The following is a 20,918-nucleotide window of genomic DNA, read 5'->3' on the forward strand; positions in this document are numbered from 1 at the left end:
CAAATGCTAAGAAATAAATATTTTCTAATCGGGTTCTCTCCAAAATGTAGGGTCTCCTGCTTGAGCAGGGGGTTGGACTAGATGACCTCCAAGGTCCCTTCCAACTCTGTTCCTTGATTCTGTAAGGGCCTCTTGCTTGAGCAGGGGTTGGACTAGATGACCTCCAAGGTCCCTTCCAACTCTGTTCCTTGATTCTGTAAGGGCCTCTTGCTTGAGCAGGGGGTTGGACTAGATGACCTCCAAGGTCCCTTCCAACTCTGTTCCTTGATTCTGTAAGGGCCTCTTGCTTGAGCAGGGGGTTGGACTAGATGACCTCCAAGGTCCCTTCCAACTCTGTTCCTTGATTCTGTAAGGGCCTCTTGCTTGAGCAGGGGGTTGGACTAGATGACCTCCAAGGTCCCTTCCAACTCTGTTCCTTGATTCTGTAAGGGCCTCTTGCTTGAACTGGGGGTTGGACTAGAGGACAACTATCCATCCACCAGAAACCGCACAGACTGAGCCAAGCTTCCAAATAAAACTCCTAACCAAGTTTTTATTTTTTTATTTTTAGGGATTCCTCCCCCACCCAGAGAGGCCTCTTCCTAACCACATATGGCGCCAGAAGAACCTTTTTAGCATCCCCGCCTACTCAACCTGCTGGCTTGTTAAGAGTTGTGTGTCTGTTGCTATGCTGGTTTTGCAATGCAGGGCATTACAGGGCACCCCACTTTCGGCTTGGCCCATCGCCAAGGGACGGGTTTATGTCTTTCCACCGTTCAGTTCTGATAAAATTCAATCATTGCAGATGTTGAGGAAGCCATTCAGGCATTTTTGAGGTTTTTAAGAAGAGATGGGACAACCGTTTGTCTCAAATGGCATAAGGTGGACCAGAAGACCTTCAAGGTCCCTTCCAACTCTGCTATTCTGTTATCGCTCCGATAACAGCTCTGATGACGTTACCTAGTTGGGTCATGAAACGTCTGCAAGAAAGCCACCAAGCTCAGAGAGCACCAAGGACCCCACCGCCTTCCTCTTTTCGCCTTCCTCCTCCTTCACAAACCCCACTCTCTTCTAGCACTGATCAGCTTATCTAGTTGGGTCATGAAACGTCTGCAAGAAAGCCACCCAGCTCAGAGAGCACCAAGGACCCCACAGTCATCCTCCTCCTTCTCCTTCACAAACCCCACTCCCTTCTAGCACTGATGACATTATCTAGTTGGGTCGCGAAACATCTGCAAGGAAACCACCAATTACAGAGGGCACCAAGGACCCCTCAGTTCAACCCTGAGCTACAAATATTCTCCTTTATTGGAAGCTGATCGCTTTGTTCTCGCTTGCTATTGTCTTTCTGTGGGGCCACAACACAAGGTCAGAATGAAAGCACAACATGTTCCTGGCTGCTCTGAGCAGTGCATCATCAGGGGAGCGAGGGCGCTTTGCAGGGAAAGACTCTGCATTTATGGCAAAGGAGATAACACACTGTGTGTACCTGTGTGTATGTGTTTGTGTAAGCATCCTTGTATGCAAACACCTGACAAGGCAGAAGAAAGGCACAAAGAGTACAGGGAGTCCTCAACTTATGATCATAATTGAGGCTGGCGATTAAAGTCATAAAGCAGGTCATCACACGATCAGACCTAATCTAACCACCTTTTTCACAGCAGTTTTTTTTTTTAAGCAATCACAACAGGATTTTAAGGAAGCCCATTGTTCACTAGGAACTGACGTGCGCCCAAGCAGGAAGTAAATGCCACTTTTCAGCAAAAAAAAAACCCCGTCATAAAGCAATGTCATGTGACAAAAATCATTAAATCACTGTCATGTGACTACAAGGGTGCCACGAACTGCCATAAAGATGGATTGTTTGCTGGGCGCCAGGAATGTGGTTACATAACCGCAGGGTGGGGGCAACATCAGAACTTCAAAACCAGATCATAAGTAGCTTTTGGAGGGTCCGTTGTAACTTCAAAGAGCTGCTAAGGTGATTGGTCATAAGTCAAGGACTGTAGTAAGAAGGCAATAGTTCCTGAAAGGCAAAGGGCAGTTTGTGCAGTGGGAGATGGTCAACCAACGTGGCCCTCCTCTTTGGGTGGGGCAGGGCAACTGCAGAACAACCTATCAGACACCGTGATTATACAGGAACTCCTCGACTTATGACCGCAATGGTGTCCAAAATTTATGTCGTTAAGTGAGACATTTAAGAGAGTTTCGCCCCATTTTACAACCTTTCTTGCCACAGTTAAGTGAATAAATAATAGTAATAAATGTCCTGTATCTGTCATTGATAACCAAACGGAGGTTTATTTCCAGTTGCCGTTAGAACTAAGCCAATTTACTATAATCTGCAGGGCAGCACCGACCTTCTCTGCTGACTCTGACCCTTTGCTAGAAGCGTCTCCTTCAGCGTCGGCTTTTTTGAGGTCATGTAAACTCGCACTTGTGACCAAGCTGAAAAACCAGGAATTGAAGGGTGAAGGTAACCAGCACTTTCGGTCCATACAGCTTGCTCTTCCTGTTTTGCAAACATTCACGATGCAAATTTAAAACAAAGCAATTGTTCTATGGGAGGTTTGGGCTGGAAGCAAAGGCCAAAACTTTGCATATTAAAAAACCTTGGTAGTTTGAGATGCAGATCTTGGCACCATTGCGGGGTGGGGGTGGGTGGGAGAGAATCTCTGGTGCCAACTCATCACTCGTGGAATGGAGAACCCTTGGTGGAAATTTCCACAAGAAATTCTGCCTTCGAGAGAGGATGACCAGGTGGACGAGGCAGGAAAGACCGCAGGCCACTCAATTTGAGCCAAACACGTTGAGCTCCTTGGGGGCAGAAAACATTTCGAGAATTCAAGGTCACCCTTCACTGCTCCCTACCCTCACGCCCCTAAATGTTGGAGAACCAGATTTGCAAAATTCCGCTAGCAAGGGATGGTGTGTAGAGCAGGGGTCTCCAACCTTGGCCACTTTATGACTTGTGGACCCGACTCCCAGAATTCCTGGGAGTTGAAATCCACCTATCATAAAAGAGCCAAGGTTCCCCACTCCTGTGCTAGAGCAACAGGTGACATTTTTAAAATACTCCAAAGACCAAAACTTCTTGGAAGAAATCTTTAATTCCATCACCTTTGGATTCTGCCCTAATTTCCCACTAAATTGTGCTCCTTGCGATGACTAAGGAATCCACTAGTCATCACATTTGGTTTCAGGATGCTTCTTGCACCTGCTGGTAATTAAAGATACAGATGTTCATCAGGGTAATACATTCCAATTCCAATTCAAATGCTAATTATGTATTGTGGAAGACTTAGGATGATTACATCCTCAATAGCAACCTGAATGTGCCTCATTCAGTTATTGGAAGAACAGAAGCAGACAAATTTTTCCATAGCAGGGCAGCATTTTAATTTCTCTCAAGCTGATTCTGAATGCAAATGCTGGCCAAATTCCAAATTCCTTGACTGGGCATGTGGTCTTTTTCCTTTGATAATTACAGGCAGTCTGTGACCTGCCAAAAAAACAACAACACAGTGCTAGGCTGCATTAACAGAGGGATAGAATCAAGATCACGTGAAGTGTTAATGCCATTTTACAAGGTCACACTTGGAATCTGGCATCCAGTTTTGGTCACCACAATGTAAAAAAAGAGGTTGAGACTCTAGAAAGAGTGCAGAGAAGAGCAACAAAGATGATCGGGGGACTGGAGGCTAAAACATATAAGGAACGGTTGCTGGATCGGGTATGTCTAGTTTAATGAAGGACGAGGGGGGACATGATAGCAGTGTTCCAGTATCTCAGGGGCTGCCACAAAGAAGAGGGAGTCAAGCTATTCTCCAAAGGACCTGAAAGGCAGGACAAGAACTAACGGATGGAAACTTATCAAGGAGAGAAGCAACCTAGAACTAAGGAGAAACTTCCTGACAGTTAGAACAATTAACCAGTGGAACAACCTGCCTCCAGAAGCTGTGAATGTGCTCCAACACTGGAGGTTTTTTAGAAGAGACTGGCCAGCCACTTGTCTGAAATGGTATAGGGCTTCCTGCCTAAACAGGGGTTGGACTAGATGATCTACAAGGCCCCTTCCAACTTTATTATTATATTACAACAGTTCTGTCATGGACAGATGAAACTCTTCAAAAGAGCTTCGAGGCATTGTTTACCTTAAAGAATCTTTTATCTGAGAAACAAAGTATGGGCATCACATAGTCGAAACCCAAACTAATTCCCCCTCCCCTGGAAACAAAGTCACAAAGTGCAATTCCTTCCTCCAATTAACCGTCATAAATCACATTCCCCAATTAGCTTTCTCCCCTGCCAAAACTCTTATCAGCTCTGGGTCATTGGCCCCAGAGCTGATAAGAGTTTTGGCAAGGGAGAAAGCTAATTGGGGAATGTGACCTTGGGTTCCCACGGCTAAGTTATTATCGTTATGACTAGCTGGACTTTCGTCCCTGTTCCACCTCCCAGCAGCAACTAATTTGAAAAGCAGTAGAGGAAATGGCTGCATTTCCATCTGCTCTCAAAGCAAGAACATCCGTTGACAAGTTCATTTAATGACTGGTTCGAAGTTATAGCAGCAGTGAAAAAAATGACTCATGACCTTTTCCCTCCCCCCCCCCGAACTTATGACCGTTGCAGCATCCCCCCACGGTCGCGTGATCAATATTCAGACGCTTGGCAACTGAGTCATAGTTATGACGGTGGCAGTGTCCCGGGGTCACTTTTGGTCAACTTCCGATGATGGGGAAGCCAGATTGGCTTAAGAATGGGGTTACTAACTTAACGACTGCAGAGATTCACTTCACCGGTGGCAAGTAAAGTCATGAAGTGGGGCAAAAGTCAACAGAAGTCTCACTTATCAACAGAAATTTGGGGCTCACTCGTGGTCGTTAAGTCGAGGATTACCTGTAAACTTATTTTAATAATAATAATAATAAATAAAAATAAAGTGGAAGGGACCAACATCTAGTCCAACCCCGTGCTAAGGCAGGAAACCCTATACCATTTCAGACAACGTATGTTGGTTCTCAAGAGTCTTAGGTCAGGGATCTCCAACCTTTCTCAGCTGGTGGACTGGCGGGAAAGGGAGGGGGAAGCATCTTATGCATGCGCGCGCACACAAACACAGAGCCGCGAGCACGCGTGATGCAAACGAGGTGGTGGTAGCAGCGCCCGTGTGACATTCACTAGCACTGCCCTCTTTTTGCCACACGGTGCCCATTTTTACCACATGGCCCCCCATTTTTGCCAGGCAGTGCCCCGTTTGCATAGCAGCAGTGACGCTAACATGATGAGCATGCGCACACATGTGCGCACACTGGCCAGCCTGTTCCATGGCCCGCTGGCGAGCAGGTCACGGCCCAGTAGTGGGCTGCAGTCCACAGGTTGGGGACCCCTGGTCTAGGTCAGTCAAGCATGGCAACTTTAAAAATATGTGGACTTCAACTCCCAGAATTCCCCAGCTGGTCCTGTTGAAATCCCCGCCCCTTAAGAGCTGGTTCCCAATCAGATTTTCATCTCCTCTGAAGCCTGAATGAGGTAGCCAATCTTCGGACACCTCTTTTATTCCTACGCTTAGACCCAGATGTACAAGACATAACCGGAAAAGTTGGTTTCTTCAGGAACAGCTTTGCCGGTTTCAGTCATCGACCGGGAGGTTGGTTCTCCCAGCTTTCAAGAAATAAATTACAGGTTAAAGTCCTCCCGCAACTGGGACCAGCAACTTGGCCATTAAGCGAAGCAGTTGCTAAGTGAAATGGCCGCTGTGCTTATGATCTCCCATCAGCTCGCCTTTTCTTTTATGGCGGTGTTTCTCAATGTCAGCAACTTTAAAGAGGGGTGGACTTCAACTCCCAGAATTCCCCAGCCGCTGGGGAATTCTGGGAGTTGAAGTCCACCCTTCTTAAAGTTGCCAGGGGTTGAAAAACACTGCACTAAGTCAAGCTTACCTATTCATTCGGCTGTCAACCGTTGAGCAATAAAGCAAGACACCCAGATCTCTATCAGCCTTTAATTGTGCTCTTCTCACAAGTACTGTTTGGTAATGTGTTATTTTGCCATCTCATCTGGAAAGGATGTGAGTACCCTAAACACCTGCGTAAGAGTTTGCCAAGAAATCTGAAAAGCACTTAGGTTTTAATGGTGCTATAAATGGTGGGGAAAGGGCAGATTCCCAGGGCAGCCATGGCAGATAAGGAACAGGGCAGCGTAGTTGAGCAGGATGGCGTAAGCAAGGGCAAACGAGGGGTGGGACTGGGCATGTTTCACTTCGATGTATTTATTATTTTCCTGTTTTAGCAGATTTTTTTTTTATCCTGCCTTTATTGCTTTATATTAACTCAAGGTGGTGAGCGTATAGCTCATACTTCTTCCTCCTCCTTCTATTTTCCCCGCAACAGCCCTGTGAGGTGGGCTGGGGTGAGCGGGAGGGACTGGTCCAAAGTCACCCAACTGGCTTTCATGACTAAGGTGGGACTAGAACTCACCGTCTCCCGGTGATTGGCCTAAAGTCACCCAGCTGGCTTTCATGTCCAAGATAGGACTAGGACTCAGAGTTCCAGCCTTTTACAATATTGTTTTATTAGACTGTAAAACAATCAGAGCTGTGCGATAGAAAAATGGGCAGTGAATAAATTCAGTAAAAATAAATTAACCAGAAAAGGACTTCCTTTCCACAAAAACCTGAGGCTTGTAGGAGTCATTTTAGGCTAGGGCAGGCAAAACCCAGGAACAGTCTGGCAGAATCTGTAAAAAAGGTTTGCTAGATCCCAGCTTTTAATGGTTTCTACCATTCTCAAATACATTGTGCAGAAATAAATGCAGAATGCATTGCGCAGAAATAAATGCCGGGTCCATTGTGCAGAAAAGAATCCAGAATATAACGGCTAGTCCTCAAGTTACAATCATTGTTTTTGTGACTGTTTGAAGTTTACAACGGCACTGAAAAAAGTGACTTATGACCTTTTTTTCACACTTACGACCGTTGCAGCCTCCCCGGGCTCACGTGATCAAAATTCAGATGCTTGGCAGCTGACTCATATTTAGGACGGTCGCAGCGCCCGGGGTGTGTGTGTGTGTGTGTGTGACGTGATCCCCTTTTGCGACCTTCTGACGAACAAAGTCAAGGGGGGAGGGAAGGCAGATGAGCTTCATAGCCGTGTTACTGACTGACCTTCAGTAATTCACTTAACAACTGTGGCAAAAAAAAAAAAAAGTTGTAACATGGGGCCAAAATCACTTAAATAAATAAATAAATTTCGCTTAGCAGCAGGAAACCTGGGGCTCAATTGTGTTCTTAAGTCGAGGACTATCACTCTCCCCATGGAGAAACAGAAGCACCTCTTCTAACGAAGAAACGTCCCCCCCCCAAAAAAATAAATAAATCAAGAATGACAGCCAAGAGCTGGCTCGAAATGAATTTCAGAAGGCAGCCGATACGGTCGCACACACTCGCAGGAAACCAAGGAGCCGTGAGCCACACTCCGAGGTGTGATGGAAAAGTTCTATTTTTAGTGGCTCGCCTATGTTTCCCTGGCAAAACTTCCCATATAACGCATCTTTAAAAAAAAAAAAAAGCAAGTAAGTAGAAGAAAACTCACACAAACTTGTCAGCTGTCCAACCACAGAAGGCCTGCAAAGAATTTTTAAAAAGAAAGAAAGAAGAAATGGGGGGGGGGGGAGGAGAAATGGAATTGAGGACTAAGGAGGCCTTTGGCCGTCTGCAGCTTGGCTGGGGTGTCAAGAGGATGGTTGTGCTGCTTACACAATTCAGTCCCCTGCAATTTAATCACCTCCATTTCAGAACAAAGCAGAAGCGAAGGAAGCGATAAAGCGGACTCGACCTGGATAGGTGGGAGAAGATGCAGATGTTAAAAATAAGCTGTGACTAAAGCTTAGCTCTTTCTCTGGGATGGAGGGGGAAGAGCTCACAGCTCAAAAAGGATAGATCTATTACACACACACACACACACACACGAAATCTTGCAGTGGGCATGCGACACCGAGAGAGACTAGCATCATTTAGGCAGCGGTGGGAAACTGCAGGGAGGCCTTCGCGCTTACAACAGATCATTTAGTGACCGTTCAAAGTTACAACGGCGCTGAAAAAAGCGACTTACAACCGTTTTTCACACTGACGTCCGTCGCAGCATCCCCATAATCAGGGGATCAAAATTCAGACGCTTGGCAACCGACTCACAGTTATGACTGTTGCAGTTGTGCCGGGGTCTTGTGTGATCCCCTTTTGCCACCTTCTGACATGCAAAGTCCACGTGGAAGCCAGATTCATTTAATATCTCTGTTAGTAACTGAACAACAACGTGGCAAGAAAGGTCGTTAAAACGGGGCCCAAATCACTTAACCACTGTCTCGCTTAGCAACCAAAATTTGGAGCCCCATTGTGGTCGTAAGTCAAGGACTACTTGTATCTGGGTTTTTCAACCTTGGCAAGTTTTAAGATGGGTGGGTTTCCCTAACCGGCATGGTGCTGAGAGGGATGGACTTCAACTCCAAGAGCTGCCCAGCCAGCAGGCTTTAGATTGTGAGGACTTCAACTCCCAGAATTCTCCCTGGCCAGCAGACTTCAACTCCTAGAACAGGGGTCTGGATGGAATCCCTCAGCATGCCTGGCTGAGGAATCCTGGGCATTGAATTCCACAAGTCATCAAAGGGCCACGCTTGAAGACCCCTGTCCTGGAATGTCCATCCAAAATCAATGCCAGCAGAGTTTGTAAGCATGTGGTAGTTAAAATGCAATATGATCAAAGGAGCTTCCGGATTGCTCTAATCACCACTTTGCAAGGTAGGTTAGGCTGAAAAGCCCACTTGGCTGCAGATGATACGATGGCTGAGCTGATGATTTCCTAGGCCAGGGGTACGCAACCTTGGGCTTTTATGACTCCTGGACTTCAACTCCCAGAATTCCTGAGCCAGCCATGCTGAGGGGAAAGGGAGAAGTTTCTAAGCTGAGCCAGGCTGGCTCAGGAATTCTGGGAGTTGAAGTCCAGGAGTCATAAAAGAGCCAAGGTTGCCTACCTCTGCCCTAGGGTGAATTCACCTAGGCCCCTGTCGTTAAGGGTTCTCCTTTGTTCACTTATCCCAAACGCCTCTGGGAGAGGAGACAAAAACCCGTGTGAAGTGTGTGTGTGTGTGTGTGAGTGTGTGTGTGTGTGTGTGTGTGTGTGTGTGTGTGTGAGAGAGAGAGAGAGAGAGAGAGAGAGAGAGAGAGAGAGAAAGAGAGAAAGAGAGAGAGAGAGAGAGAGAGAGAGAGAGAGAGAGAGAGAGAGAGAGAGAGAGAGAGAGAGAGAGAGAGAGAGAGAGAGAGAGAGAGTAGAGAATACAAGGCATGGCTTGCTCAGGCTACACAGCCCAAACCTTTTCCCCCGTAGTCGGCTGTTGCAAAGGCTGCTTCCTGCAAATCCTGCGGGTTGCCAGTCAGCCACTGCATGCTCTTACTTGCAAAAAAAAAAAAAAGAGAGATTGTTTTCATCAATGGCCTGCAGCGCTGGAAGCTCAGGTGTTTTGCAGCTGCAGCCTTTCCACCTGAGAGCTATCAACAAGCTTCGCCTGATAAAAATGGGTGGCAGGTCTTTTAACCACCGCTCCCCCCATGGGTAAAGCACTGATTTCATGCGGGGGTGGGGGGTGGGGGGGAAGCAGCAGCAGCAGCAACTAAGCTAAAGAGCAGCTATTTGCATATGTAAAAGAGCAAGGAAGAAATGACATGGGGGGTTTTTTCCCTTCCCAGGTAAGACGGCTCAAGGTGAGGCAGCTGCTCAGAGCCGCCTCCCTACCTCTTAACGCCCTCTGTGCTGGCTCCTGAGAAGCAGAACCTCCTTATTCAGAGGGAGTCTACCTGCCAATCGGATTCCTTTCCTGAGAGACAAAGTGGACTCTTGTGGGGGTTTTTTCTTTTTTTTTTTCATTCTCTTCCAGCAAATCTCCTTTCAAATCCAAAAATTACGATCCACCCTCTTTGAGGGCATTTCCCCCCCCCCCACCCTCTCGGTCTCTCTAGCTGTTGGATATCCAAAACTTAATTCAGCCCATTTGGTAATAAGAGAGGTCGGGGGAAAATCTTTCCGCTTTTCAGTTCATTAAATCAAAGGTGCAACGATAGACTTTTTTTTTTTTTTGGAAAAGTGATCTATTCAAGTCACCCCCTTCAAAAAGTGGAAAACGAGCCTCTTCAGGGTTAACTCGCCGCCTAAATAGGGAGACCCCATTTATTACGCTGCTGTAATAATAAACCTTTATTGTCAAAGTACAACATGTGTACATTGAGATTAGCTGAGCCTCCCCCCCCCTGCTCTCTCCCCCCAACACACAGTGACAACAAACCCTCCATCCCACCACACTATGTGAACCCACTACACCACACACCGGCCTCCCAAGTCAACTCTGCATAAGATTATATCCCATTCAAAAGCCTAACAGCCCACGGATAAAAGCTGTTTTTCAGCCTGTTGGTACGGCTGGCTATATTCCTATATCTCCTACCGGATGGTAGGAGAGTAAAGAGATACCGTCCAGGGTGTGAGTCATCCCTGAGAATTTTCCTCACTTTTCCAAGGCAACGAGCCCTGGCGATGTCATCCAGTGGTGTCAGGGAACAGCCCACAATGTCTTGTGCTGTGCTCGCTACCCTCTGTAATACTTTCCTATCCGCGGGTGTCAGACCGGCATACCAAACCACAATACCATACGAGAGGACGCTCTCTATGGTAGACCGGTAAAAGAGGGTCATTAGCTGTTGTTCTACCCTGTTCTTCCGCAAGATCCTAAGAAAGTGAAGCCTCTGTTGGGCCTTTCTAGCCACCTGGGTTGTGCTGCCATTAAAAATAATGAATTAACTGGCATCCTTTTAGAAGTTGCCTCACCTGGTGCCACATCAGTTGTGTCGACCTAGATTCACACAATCCGCAGCTAGCCTGGTCCACAACAGTCGGCTTTAAAACAAAGGTCTCTGTGTGTGTCTGTCAAAGGGGACAGGAAGATTTGAAGAACTGCTGCAAAGGCAGTTTTGTCCGTTTTGGTTCAAGTGGAGATCCTGCTGGGTGTCTAGAAAATCCTCTTTTTTTCCCCTTGGGTGGGAAAGTCCGTGTTCTCATGGCTGTCCATCCCCACAATATAACACTGGGGCAACATTTCTTCCAGGAGAATCCGAATTAACAGCGGATGAGGAACAGAAGGAAGGTTGGAGACATCTAAGCGTTCCAAATTTCTGCAAGAGAATTAATGTAGGGGTTATCCCATTGCTTCCATTGACCCCGCGCCTCTTGTCTGAAAAGCTAAGCCTGCCGTTTCCTTTTTGTTTATATCCCGCCTTTTATTATTTTTATAAACAGCTCGAGATGGTAAACATACCTAATACTAATACGTCTTCCTAATTGCCCTGTAATAACAATCCTGCAAGGTGGGACTGGCTAAGGGAGAGGGATTGGCCCAAAGCCACCCAGTCGACTTTCATGCCCAAGGCGGGACTAGAACTCTTTGTCTCCTGGTGATTGGCCCAAAGTCATCCAGTCACCTTTCATGCCCAAGGCGGCACTAGAACTCTTTGTCTCCTGGTGATTGGCCCAAAGCCACCCAGTCACCTTTCATGCCCAAGGCGGCACTAGAACTCTTTGTCTCCTGGTGATTGGCCCAAAGTCACCCAGTCACCTTTCATGCCCAAGGCGGCACTAGAACTCTTTGTCTCCTGGTGATTGGCCCAAAGCCACCCAGTCACCTTTCATGCCCAAGGCGGCACTAGAACTCTTTGTCTCCTGGTGATTGGCCCAAAGTCATCCAGTCACCTTTCATGCCCAAGGCGGCACTAGAACTCTTTGTCTCCTGGTGATTGGCCCAGTCATCCAGTCACCTTTCATGCCCAAGGCGGCACTAGAACTCTTTGTCTCCTGGTGATTGGCCCAAAGTCATCCAGTCACCTTTCATGCCCAAAGCGGGACTAGAACTCTTTGTCTCCTGGTGACTGGCCCAAAGTCATCCAGTTGGCTTTCATGCCCAAGGCGGGACTAGAACTCTTTCTCTCCTGGTGATTGGCCCAAAGCCATCCAGTCACCTTTCATGCCCAAGGCGGGACTAGAACTCTTTGTCTCCTGGTGATTGGCCCAAAGTCATCCAGTCACCTTTCATGCCTAAAGCGGGACTAGAACTCTTTGTCTCCTGGTGATTGGCCCAAAGTCATCCAGTCGGCTTTCATGCCTAAGGTGGGACCAGAATTCACTGTCTCCTAGCGATTGGCTCAAAGTCACCCAGCCAGCTTCCATGCCTAATTGGATTTCTAGTATGGGGGAGAGGCGAATGGCTCAAGACAGCACACGCATCCTATGAAAAAGGAACGGGGCTTCACTTGTGCAGATCTGGGTGCTATCTTAATTTTTCTTTTTAGCCTCTCCTCCAACTTAGAGTTTCTTCCAAAATTTTGAGAAGCCTAATATCAGAGTTTTAGTCCTGCCTTAGGCATGAAAACCAGCTGGGTGACTCTGGGCCAATCACCAGGAGGCTGTGAGTTCTAGTCCCACCTTTGACAGACAGCTGGTGATCTTATGCAAATCCCTCTCTCAGCCTAACCCATCTCTCAGGACTGTTGCGAGGAAAAGAGGAGGAAATTGTGTTGGGTATCTCAGTCACCTTGAGTTATTGGTAAAAATAATGAAGGCAGGATGCAGATAAATATATAAATCTCCCAGAGGTACCAGACTGTACCCCTCTGGCTTACAGACTGAGTTCACGATGGAAGAGTTCAAAATTCAACCTGAGTTACGTTGTAGTGAGTGCTGAATAGTGGGTCGGGCTACATGACCTCTAAAGTCCCCTTCCAACTCAAGGATGCTATGACTCACACCGTGATCTCCCTTTTCCCAGCCCTGGAGGAAAGCCCCATGACTGAGACATGCCGATCCACGGCTGCACTTACTGAAAGTGGTGGAGACAAGTCAGCCCTTTCTCAGTGATCTGGGAACAGCCCGCCAAAGACAAGGTTTGCAGGGTCTCCGCGAAGGGGTGAAGCTGGCTCAGGCACCAGTCATCGATGAAGGAACACCTGCTCAGGTCCAAATGCTTCAGGCCCGTCAGGTTACCTGTGGGAGGAGGCAAGAGGAAAGGAGATTGAAAACAGGTGCCAAACTCAAAGGCACAACCACACCTGAAAGTCCGGGAAACATCTGGGATACTTTTGCAGTTAAAAAACAACAAAACCTCCTGGTGATTGGCCCAAAGCCACCCAGTCGACTTTCATGACTAAGGTGGGACTAGAACTCTTTGTCTCCTGGTGATTGGCCCAAAGTCATCCAGTTGGCTTTCATGCCCAAGGCGGGACTAGAACTCTTCGTCTCCTGGTGATTGGCCCAAAGTCATCCAGTTGGCTTTCATGCCTAAGGTGGGACTAGAATTCACTGTCTCCTAGTTATTGGCCCAAAGTCACCCAGTCGGCTTTCACGCCTAAGGTGGGACTAGAATTTACTGTCTCCTGGTGATTGGCCCAAAGTCACCCAGTCGGCTTTCATGTCCAAGGCGGTACTAGAACTCCTTGTCTCCTGGTGATTGGCCTAAAGTCAGGGCAAAGGATGCAAATGGCCCTATAACTCATGGCGGGCAGGAAAGTTAGATGTAATTAAAGCTTACGGGGTGCAGATTATGAATGTGGGCTAGGCCACAGCTAGGCTGGTGTAGCGGCTCTGGTGCCAGACTGGGAGTGGAGAGACACACACTTTCAAGTCTCTCTCCCCACCCACACCCACCCCCGCCCCATGCAAGTTTAGCAAGTGAGGTCTGAGCCGTCCTTCTTACTACAGCACCTCACAAAGGTGCTGCTGCAGTGGTAAAGAATGGGAGTCTGCTACACTGGGGTCCCCAACCCCCACCCCAGGCCGTTCAGAACTGGCACCGCAGAAGCAATAGCTGAGCGTGCGCAGATCCCCACTTGCACAGAACTATCCCTCTCTCCACCCCAGAAAGGTTGAGGAACTCTGTGCTACATAAGCCTGTAAAGAAAAGCAAGGTACAAAATTAATCCAAGTAGGAGGAGGGGGTGTGTGAGGGGGAACAGGGGAAGGAGGGGTAATGGGAAGGAGGGGAAGGGGGGACAGGGTGGAAGGGAAGGAGGAGGAGGGGGGGCAGGGGGAAAGAGGAAGAAGAGGAGAGGGAAGGGCAGAGGGAAAGGGAGGAGAGGGAGGGGAAGAGGGGCAATGGGAAGGAGGAAGGGCAGGAGGGGAGGAGGAAGGGGAGGAGAGGAGAGGGAGGGGGAGGAGAGGGAGAGGGCAGGGGAAGAAAGGAGAGGAGTATCACTGGTTCTTATAGGAATTCATTCAAGCTCATTCAACTGTGGCTTTTTTGGCTGCGTTCATCAATTCTGGCTGGTCCGCCCACTGGCTAGTCAGCACACAGAATCTTTTCCATATCCCTAAGACATCTCAAAGGCATGGAAAGCCTGGCACAACTCACACCTTCCGACCTTAAAGAGGGCCTGACCGGTTGTCAGAATAGCCATTTTGACCCCAGCTAGGCCACCCCAAGCCTAACCTCGAAAGCCGGCCACCCGCATTTTGTCCCAAGCTTAGAACAAGCTCGTTCCCACCTTAGACCTTATCCGGGCATCTCATTTCGAAAGCCGCAAGGCTGCCCTTCCCTATATCCACACACAACATTGTGCAGAGGGTCCTTGGCTCACGACCACATTCGGGAGCAGAACAACTTCGGTGGCTTAGCCAAGGCGGCGCCCGAGCTGCACCCAATTTGACGATCATTTTCGTCACGGCGGTTAAACGAGTCACCGCAGTCGTTAAATGAATCAGGCCGGCCGCCGTTGAGTAAACCTCGCTTCCCTCGGAAGGGGGATCGCGTGACACACACACACCTCAGGAGACTGCAACTGTCGTAAACGAATGTCGGTGTCCCGAGTGTCCGAATTTTGATCCCGTGACCGCAGGGATGCTGCGAAATGGGGCCAGGACTTGTCACTTTTTCCGATGCTGTGGTAACTTTGAACGGTTGTTAAATGAACGGTTGTAAGCCGAGGACCCCCTATATTGCCATCCAAACCTTTCTTGGCTCCAAACGGAGCCCGATTCCTCACCAAAGTTTTTCAGGCCGATGTAATTGATGACGGAACCGCTGAGATCAATGGCTTCCAAGGACTTGCCACAATACTCTAGAAAATCTATGTTTCCTTCCTCTTTCGAGTTCCCGCGACACCAATCCATTTGGTCCTGGAAACTAAAGCAGAATAAACCTGTTTTTCATGGGGGGGGGAAGAATGTTAAAATCTCCCAATCTCAATACAGGTAGCGGTTGAAGGAGTTTGGCACCTAATACTGAGTCCACAAATATTGTGGCCAGGTGTGAATCTAGGTGATTGGAAGGGAGGAAAAGATACAGCCCTCCCACAACGTGCCTGTGGATAAAACAGGCCTCGCATACCGAATGCCCCCTTGCAGTTTCAGGACAAAGATGGCGGCTCCGATATCACCGCCATAACGCTCGTGCAGGACGACATCATACCTATGGATGGAAAAGGTAAAAAAAAAAAAACTCCTTGAGAAACTCTCTGGTTATGGAAGACTTCCATGTCGCGTGTGGACTTCAGCTCCCAGAGTTCCCCAATGAGCTTGCTTGAAGATGCCTGGACTACAATTCCCAGAGTTCCCCAATGAGCATGCTTGAAGATGCCTGGACTACAATTCTCAGAGTTCCCCAGCCAGCATGCATGAAGATCCCTGGACTTCAGTTCCCAGAGTTCCCCAGCCAGCATGCTTTGGACTACAATTCCCAGAGTTCCCCACCCAGCATGCTTGAAGATGCCTGGACTTCCATTCCCAGTGTTCTCCAGTCAGCATGCTTGAAGATGCTTTGATTACAATTCCCAGAGTTCCCCAGTCAGCATGCTTTGGACTACAATTCCCAGAGTTCCCCAGCCAGCATGCTTGAAGATGCCTGGACTACAATTCCCAGAGTTCAACTCATCTCTGTCCTATGCAGGAATCTCTTACTACAGCAAGAATTGCAGGGAGATTTTTAGAATCCCCCCAGGCACACCTACTTGTTTCCTTTTTCCATTTTCCATCTCTTTAACTTCTGGCTGATTTCCACAAAGTTTTCAATGTCGTAGAAGCGGCTGGTGAGAAAGTGGAATATCCCACCTTTCCGGGGACTTGAAGACAGACCCCCTGAGGTGCTGCTCAACCGGGAGCTGCCATACAAGGAGGTCAAACGTTTGCTCTGCCGGAGCTGCGGAGAGAACGAAGCAGAGGAAATGTTTTCAGCAAAGGAGGAAGCTCTTGTTTCTTGAGACAAGCAGTGGCGGGATTTTCTGGTACATTTTCTCAAGTCATACCTCCTGCAGATCACTAACCTCGGTACAGGTTGTCCTCGTCTTACTACCACGGTTGGGACCAGAATTTCCGTCTGCTAAAGCAAGGCAGTTAAGTGAGTTGCGTTCTGATTTGAGAACCATTTTTGCCATGGTTGTTAAGTGAATCGCTGCAGTTGTTACTGAGCCCTGATGGCCTAGTGGTTAGAAGGCAGCACTGCAGGCTAACTCTGCCCACTGCCAGCAGTTCGATCCTGACCAGCTCCAGGTTGACTCAGCTTTCCATTTTTCTGAGATCAGTAAAATGAAGACCCAGATTGTTGGGGGCAACGTGCTGACTCTGTAAACCGCTTATAGAAGGCTGAAGAAAACACGATGAATATACTATATACCAATAGCAGTAGCCCTTAGACTTATAGACCGCTTCACAGTGTTTTATAGCCCTCTCTAAGAGGTTTACAGAGTCAGCATATAAGTCTAATTGCGATTTGTCAAGGTAATGATTTAGAAGCTAACCAGCTTGTACAATGTGAGATGTATGATGTAATGATGGGAATGACTCAGCAGGGTCTGTGTCCCTTGAAGAGCCTTTGTATAAAAGGGAAGGCTCCGCTGCTTTGTTCTCTCTCTTCTGTTTCCTGCTGTAACTGCTGTGTGTTGGATCCTGCTATATTAGCACGTGGATGCATTTTGTTCCGAATGTATATTGTAGATAGTGTAAGATAAACCCACAATTTAATACAAACCACTGTTTACTGTGTTTACTCCTGGGTTATCTCAGCGCAATAGGACTCTGCATGCTCTGACACGATTTTTATTAGGTGGTCATTATGTGAATCCAGTGTTACCCTCTTTGACTTTGCTGGTGGGAAGCCAGCTGGGAAAATTGCAGATGGTGATCACATGACCCTGGAATACTCCCATTGTCGGGAATACATGCCCATTGCCAAGCATGTATCCAACGAACAAGGTCAATGGGGGAAAGCCAGATTCACTTAAGGACTGTATGGTATGCTTACAGGATGTGTGATTTGCTTAACAACCACAGCTAAACAACCATTGCAAAATGGGGCATTGTCATGTGAAACTCACTCAACAAGTGCATCACTTAGCGATGGGCATCCCAGTCCCTGTTTTGGTGGAAAGTCAAGGATTGACTATCTGTCTCCCTAAAACAGGTTTTGTGATTGTGTAACACACCTAAGAGGAACACAGCCCTGGGATTCTGGCATGCTCTTCCACCCAAATACAAATCGGAGCCATCCCTGAATAGCTTGAGACACAGGCTGCATTCTGCTGAATGATTTTTCTTGATTTAATAGCACCACCAGCTGGTCAGCATTTTAGCTACACAACAAATAAAATGTTTATAGGGCAGGGGCAGGCCACCTTGGCTCTTTTATGACTCGTGGACTTCCAACTCCCAGAATTCCTGAGCCAGCCGTGCTAAGGGAAAAGGGAGAGGTTTCCAAGCTAAGCCATGCTGGCTCAGGAATTCTGGGAGTTGAAGTCCACGAGTCATAAAAGAGCCAAGGTGGCCTACCCCTGGTATAGGGAGATTCTCAGTCATCCAGATCATGGCTGTCCCAAAATCCCAAAGGTGCTTTTTTCAAGAGGCAACTGGACTTCCTTGTTTTTCTTTGAAGATGTTTCGCTTCTCATTCAAGAAGCTTCTTCAGCACTGACTGGATGGTGGGGAGTGGAAGGATTTATACTCCTTGAAGATAGCTGGTCATTTGCCCTCTTTCCGAGAGTTGTTGAGGCCACCTGGTTGTCTCAAAAGTTCTTTTTCAAAAGGCAGCAGACTTCCTTTTTTCCCCTTGAAGATGTTTCGCTTCCCATCCAAGAAGCTTCAGAGCTGAAGAAGCTTCTTGGATGAGAAGCAAAATGTCTTCAAGATAAAAAAAAAGTCCAGTTGCCGTTTAAAAAAGCATTTTGGTACACAGCAAGTATTTTTGGAGCTTCACAAATTGCTCTTTCCTAATCCTGCTTTAGACACAAAAAACAGCTGGGTGACTTCGAATTCCACATCAGGAGACAGTGAATTCTAGCCTCCCTTTAGGCATGAAATCTGGCTGGGTGACTTTGGGCCAATGACTAGGAGGTGGTGAGTTCTAGTCCTACCTTAGGCATGAAAGCTGACTGCTTGACTTTGGGTCAATAACCAGGAGACGGTGAGTTCTAGTCTCTCTTGACCCATGAAAGCCCACTGGGTGACTTTGGGCCAATCATTAGGAGATGGTGAGTTCTAATCCCTCCTTAGGTGTGAAAGCCAGCTGGGTGACTTTGGATAAGTCCCTCTGTCTCAGCCCCTCAACCCACCTCACAGGGTTGTTGTTGTGGGGAAACAAGTGGAGGAAGGTGTGGGGGATATGTCTGCCACCTTGGGTTTTTTGTAAAAATAATAAAGGCAGGATACAAATAAATAACATCTATAAGAAAGCATGCTTTTCTTTTAACTAAGATTATTTCTTTAGGTAGGCGAGAATTTGCGTTTTCAGCAACTACACAATAGAAAGCCTATTCTGAAAGTCCTTGAATACACTTGCAACTTTGAAGAAAGATACTAACCTAGATGGCAAAAAACCAGGTAGCCCATAAATTTGTCCCTTGTGGAAGGTTATCTAAAATCAATGTTTCCTATTGTTTAAACCTTACATGCAATCAATGGCTTTTATTATTTTCTTACTGATATATCACATATATTGAATGTATGCCTCGTTTGTTTCTGTACCCTGTAAAAAACTCGACACCCTCACCTTAAAAAAATCCATTTAGCTTTGCCTGAATTACAGATTTGTTGATTTATTTGCTCAGTTTACAACAGTTCATTTAGTGACCATTCAAAGTTACAACATCACTGAAAAAAGTGAGTTATGACCATTTTTTACACTTATGACCTTTGTGGTATCCTCATGTGATCTAAATTCAGATGCTTAGAAACTGACTGGTATTTACGATGGTTGCAACATCCCAGGATCACATGATCCCCTTTTGTGACCTTCTGACAAGCAAAGTCAAAGGGGGAAGACAGATTCACTTAACAACCATGTTACTAACTGAACAACTGCCGGAATTCCCTTAACAAGTATGTTATTTATATAGGTAAAGGTAAAGGTTCCCCCGCACATGCGTGCTAGTCGTTTCCGACTCTAGCGGCCGGTACTCATCTCCGTTTGAAAGCCGAAGAGCCAGCACTTGTCCGAGGACGTCTCCATGGTCATGTGGCCGGCATGATTAGATGCCAAAGGCGCACGGAACTCTGTTAACTTCCCACCGTAGTGGTCCCTATTTTTCTACTTGCATTTTTACGTGCTTTCGAACTGCTAGGTTGGCAGAAGCTGGGACGAGTAACAGGCGCTCACTCTGCTACGCGGCACTCGGGATTCGACCCGCCAAACTGCCGACCTTCTGATCAACAAGCTCAGCGTCCTAACCCACTGAGCCACCGCGTCCCTATGTTAGTTATATAATAGTGTGCAAAACCAAACAGTTGAGGCTAAAGTGCTTTTATTTGGTACTGTGCTAAAAAGAGCCGGAAGTCAACACCGTTTTTTCTCCTTCTCCCTTGTACCTCACACCTTCTCTTCCCCTTCCCTTTTCCCTCCCTTAATCTCTTATTTCTATTTTTCTTTGTATTTTAAATAACATTATTTAACAACAACAACAACAACTGCGCTACTCGGAACATCTTACATTTTAAGGAGATACCTGGTTGATACCTAGGATGCTGGCAGCAACCCGTGTCAACCATCAGTGCCAGGCAATTTGAATGTTTGGTTGACTGAGGTTCACGTTTAATGAATAAAAGTTTTATAATAATAATAGAAAGGTCGTAAAATGGGGCAAAGCTCACTTAACAACTGTCTCACTTAGCAGCAGAAATCTGGGGGCTCAATTGTGGTCGTAAGTCGAGGACTACCTGTATTTTCAGGGGGCAAAGAAACCCCTTTGCAAACACCTGGTGTTTTCTCTCCAATTCAAGAAATAGATCTTCAGCTCCTGGGATGCCCGAGTTTCGAGGCAAAATACACACAGACACACACACACACAGCTATTTTTAAATGATGGCGCGACAAAAACCTAATACACAATATGTGTGGGCAAGGCGGCAGGAGAGCTAAAGGAAAAGCTGACGCCCCCGGGGCCACTTCGCTCACAAAACCTTCATTGCCCTTCGTGGAAAACCGAGGTAGCGAGTTCAAATTCGGTGTATTTGTCCTGAAATCGGTTTGCCACGAAAAGCAAAAAATAAAGTCCCACTATAAAGGACTCACCAGCGCCGCCGCCGCCATCTTTAGCGCGTCACGTGACTCCCGGCGTCTCAAGAGGGCCGAAGAGAGACCTTTCTGTGACCGGCTGAGATTGCGCATGTGTCAATTTTCGGGCATGCTCAATAGTCAGAAGTGAAACTCCTCCCGCCCTTTCCTTGCCCTTCCTTGGCGTTAGCGCCCCTTGCGGTAGAATATTGGGATATTTGCATTCAAATAGCAGTTGCAAAGCAAAAGACGGTCCTTGATAATAGGAAATTTATTTATTTATTTTATGATCAGTTGCATCGCCTTATCACCAAGAGCAACAATTAAAAGAAATGTATAGTTCCTAAAAAGTTTGTCACCAAATCAGGGTAGACCTC

General features: G+C 47.2%; 2 protein-coding genes across 2 annotated transcripts in view; one reads left to right on the top strand and one right to left on the bottom strand.

Annotated features, from left to right (window-relative positions):
• BCKDHA (branched chain keto acid dehydrogenase E1 subunit alpha) overlaps positions 1-12,880 on the top strand; it is a 38,288-nt gene extending 25,408 nt beyond the window's left edge. Inside the window, exon 10 of the mRNA XM_083369123.1 lies at positions 12,841-12,880. Coding sequence (XP_083225249.1) covers positions 12,841-12,865 — 25 coding nt within the window. The 3' untranslated portion in view covers positions 12,866-12,880. The remainder of the gene's footprint in view (positions 1-12,840) is intronic.
• Positions 10,333-20,591, bottom strand: DMAC2 (distal membrane arm assembly component 2). Its single transcript, XM_083369125.1, has 6 exons — positions 20,560-20,591; positions 16,013-16,200; positions 15,394-15,474; positions 15,050-15,189; positions 12,893-13,055; positions 10,333-11,194 (listed from the first exon to the last, which is right to left on the bottom strand). The coding sequence occupies exons 1-6, from the start codon at positions 20,575-20,577 to the stop codon at positions 11,032-11,034; spliced, it is 753 nt and encodes a 250-aa protein (XP_083225251.1). The 5' UTR covers positions 20,578-20,591; the 3' UTR covers positions 10,333-11,031.
• Positions 20,592-20,918: the final 327 nt, after the last annotated feature.

Source organism: Vipera ursinii (genome assembly GCF_947247035.1).
Source record: "Vipera ursinii genome assembly, chromosome: 9".
Classification (NCBI taxonomy): domain Eukaryota; kingdom Metazoa; phylum Chordata; class Lepidosauria; order Squamata; family Viperidae; genus Vipera; species Vipera ursinii.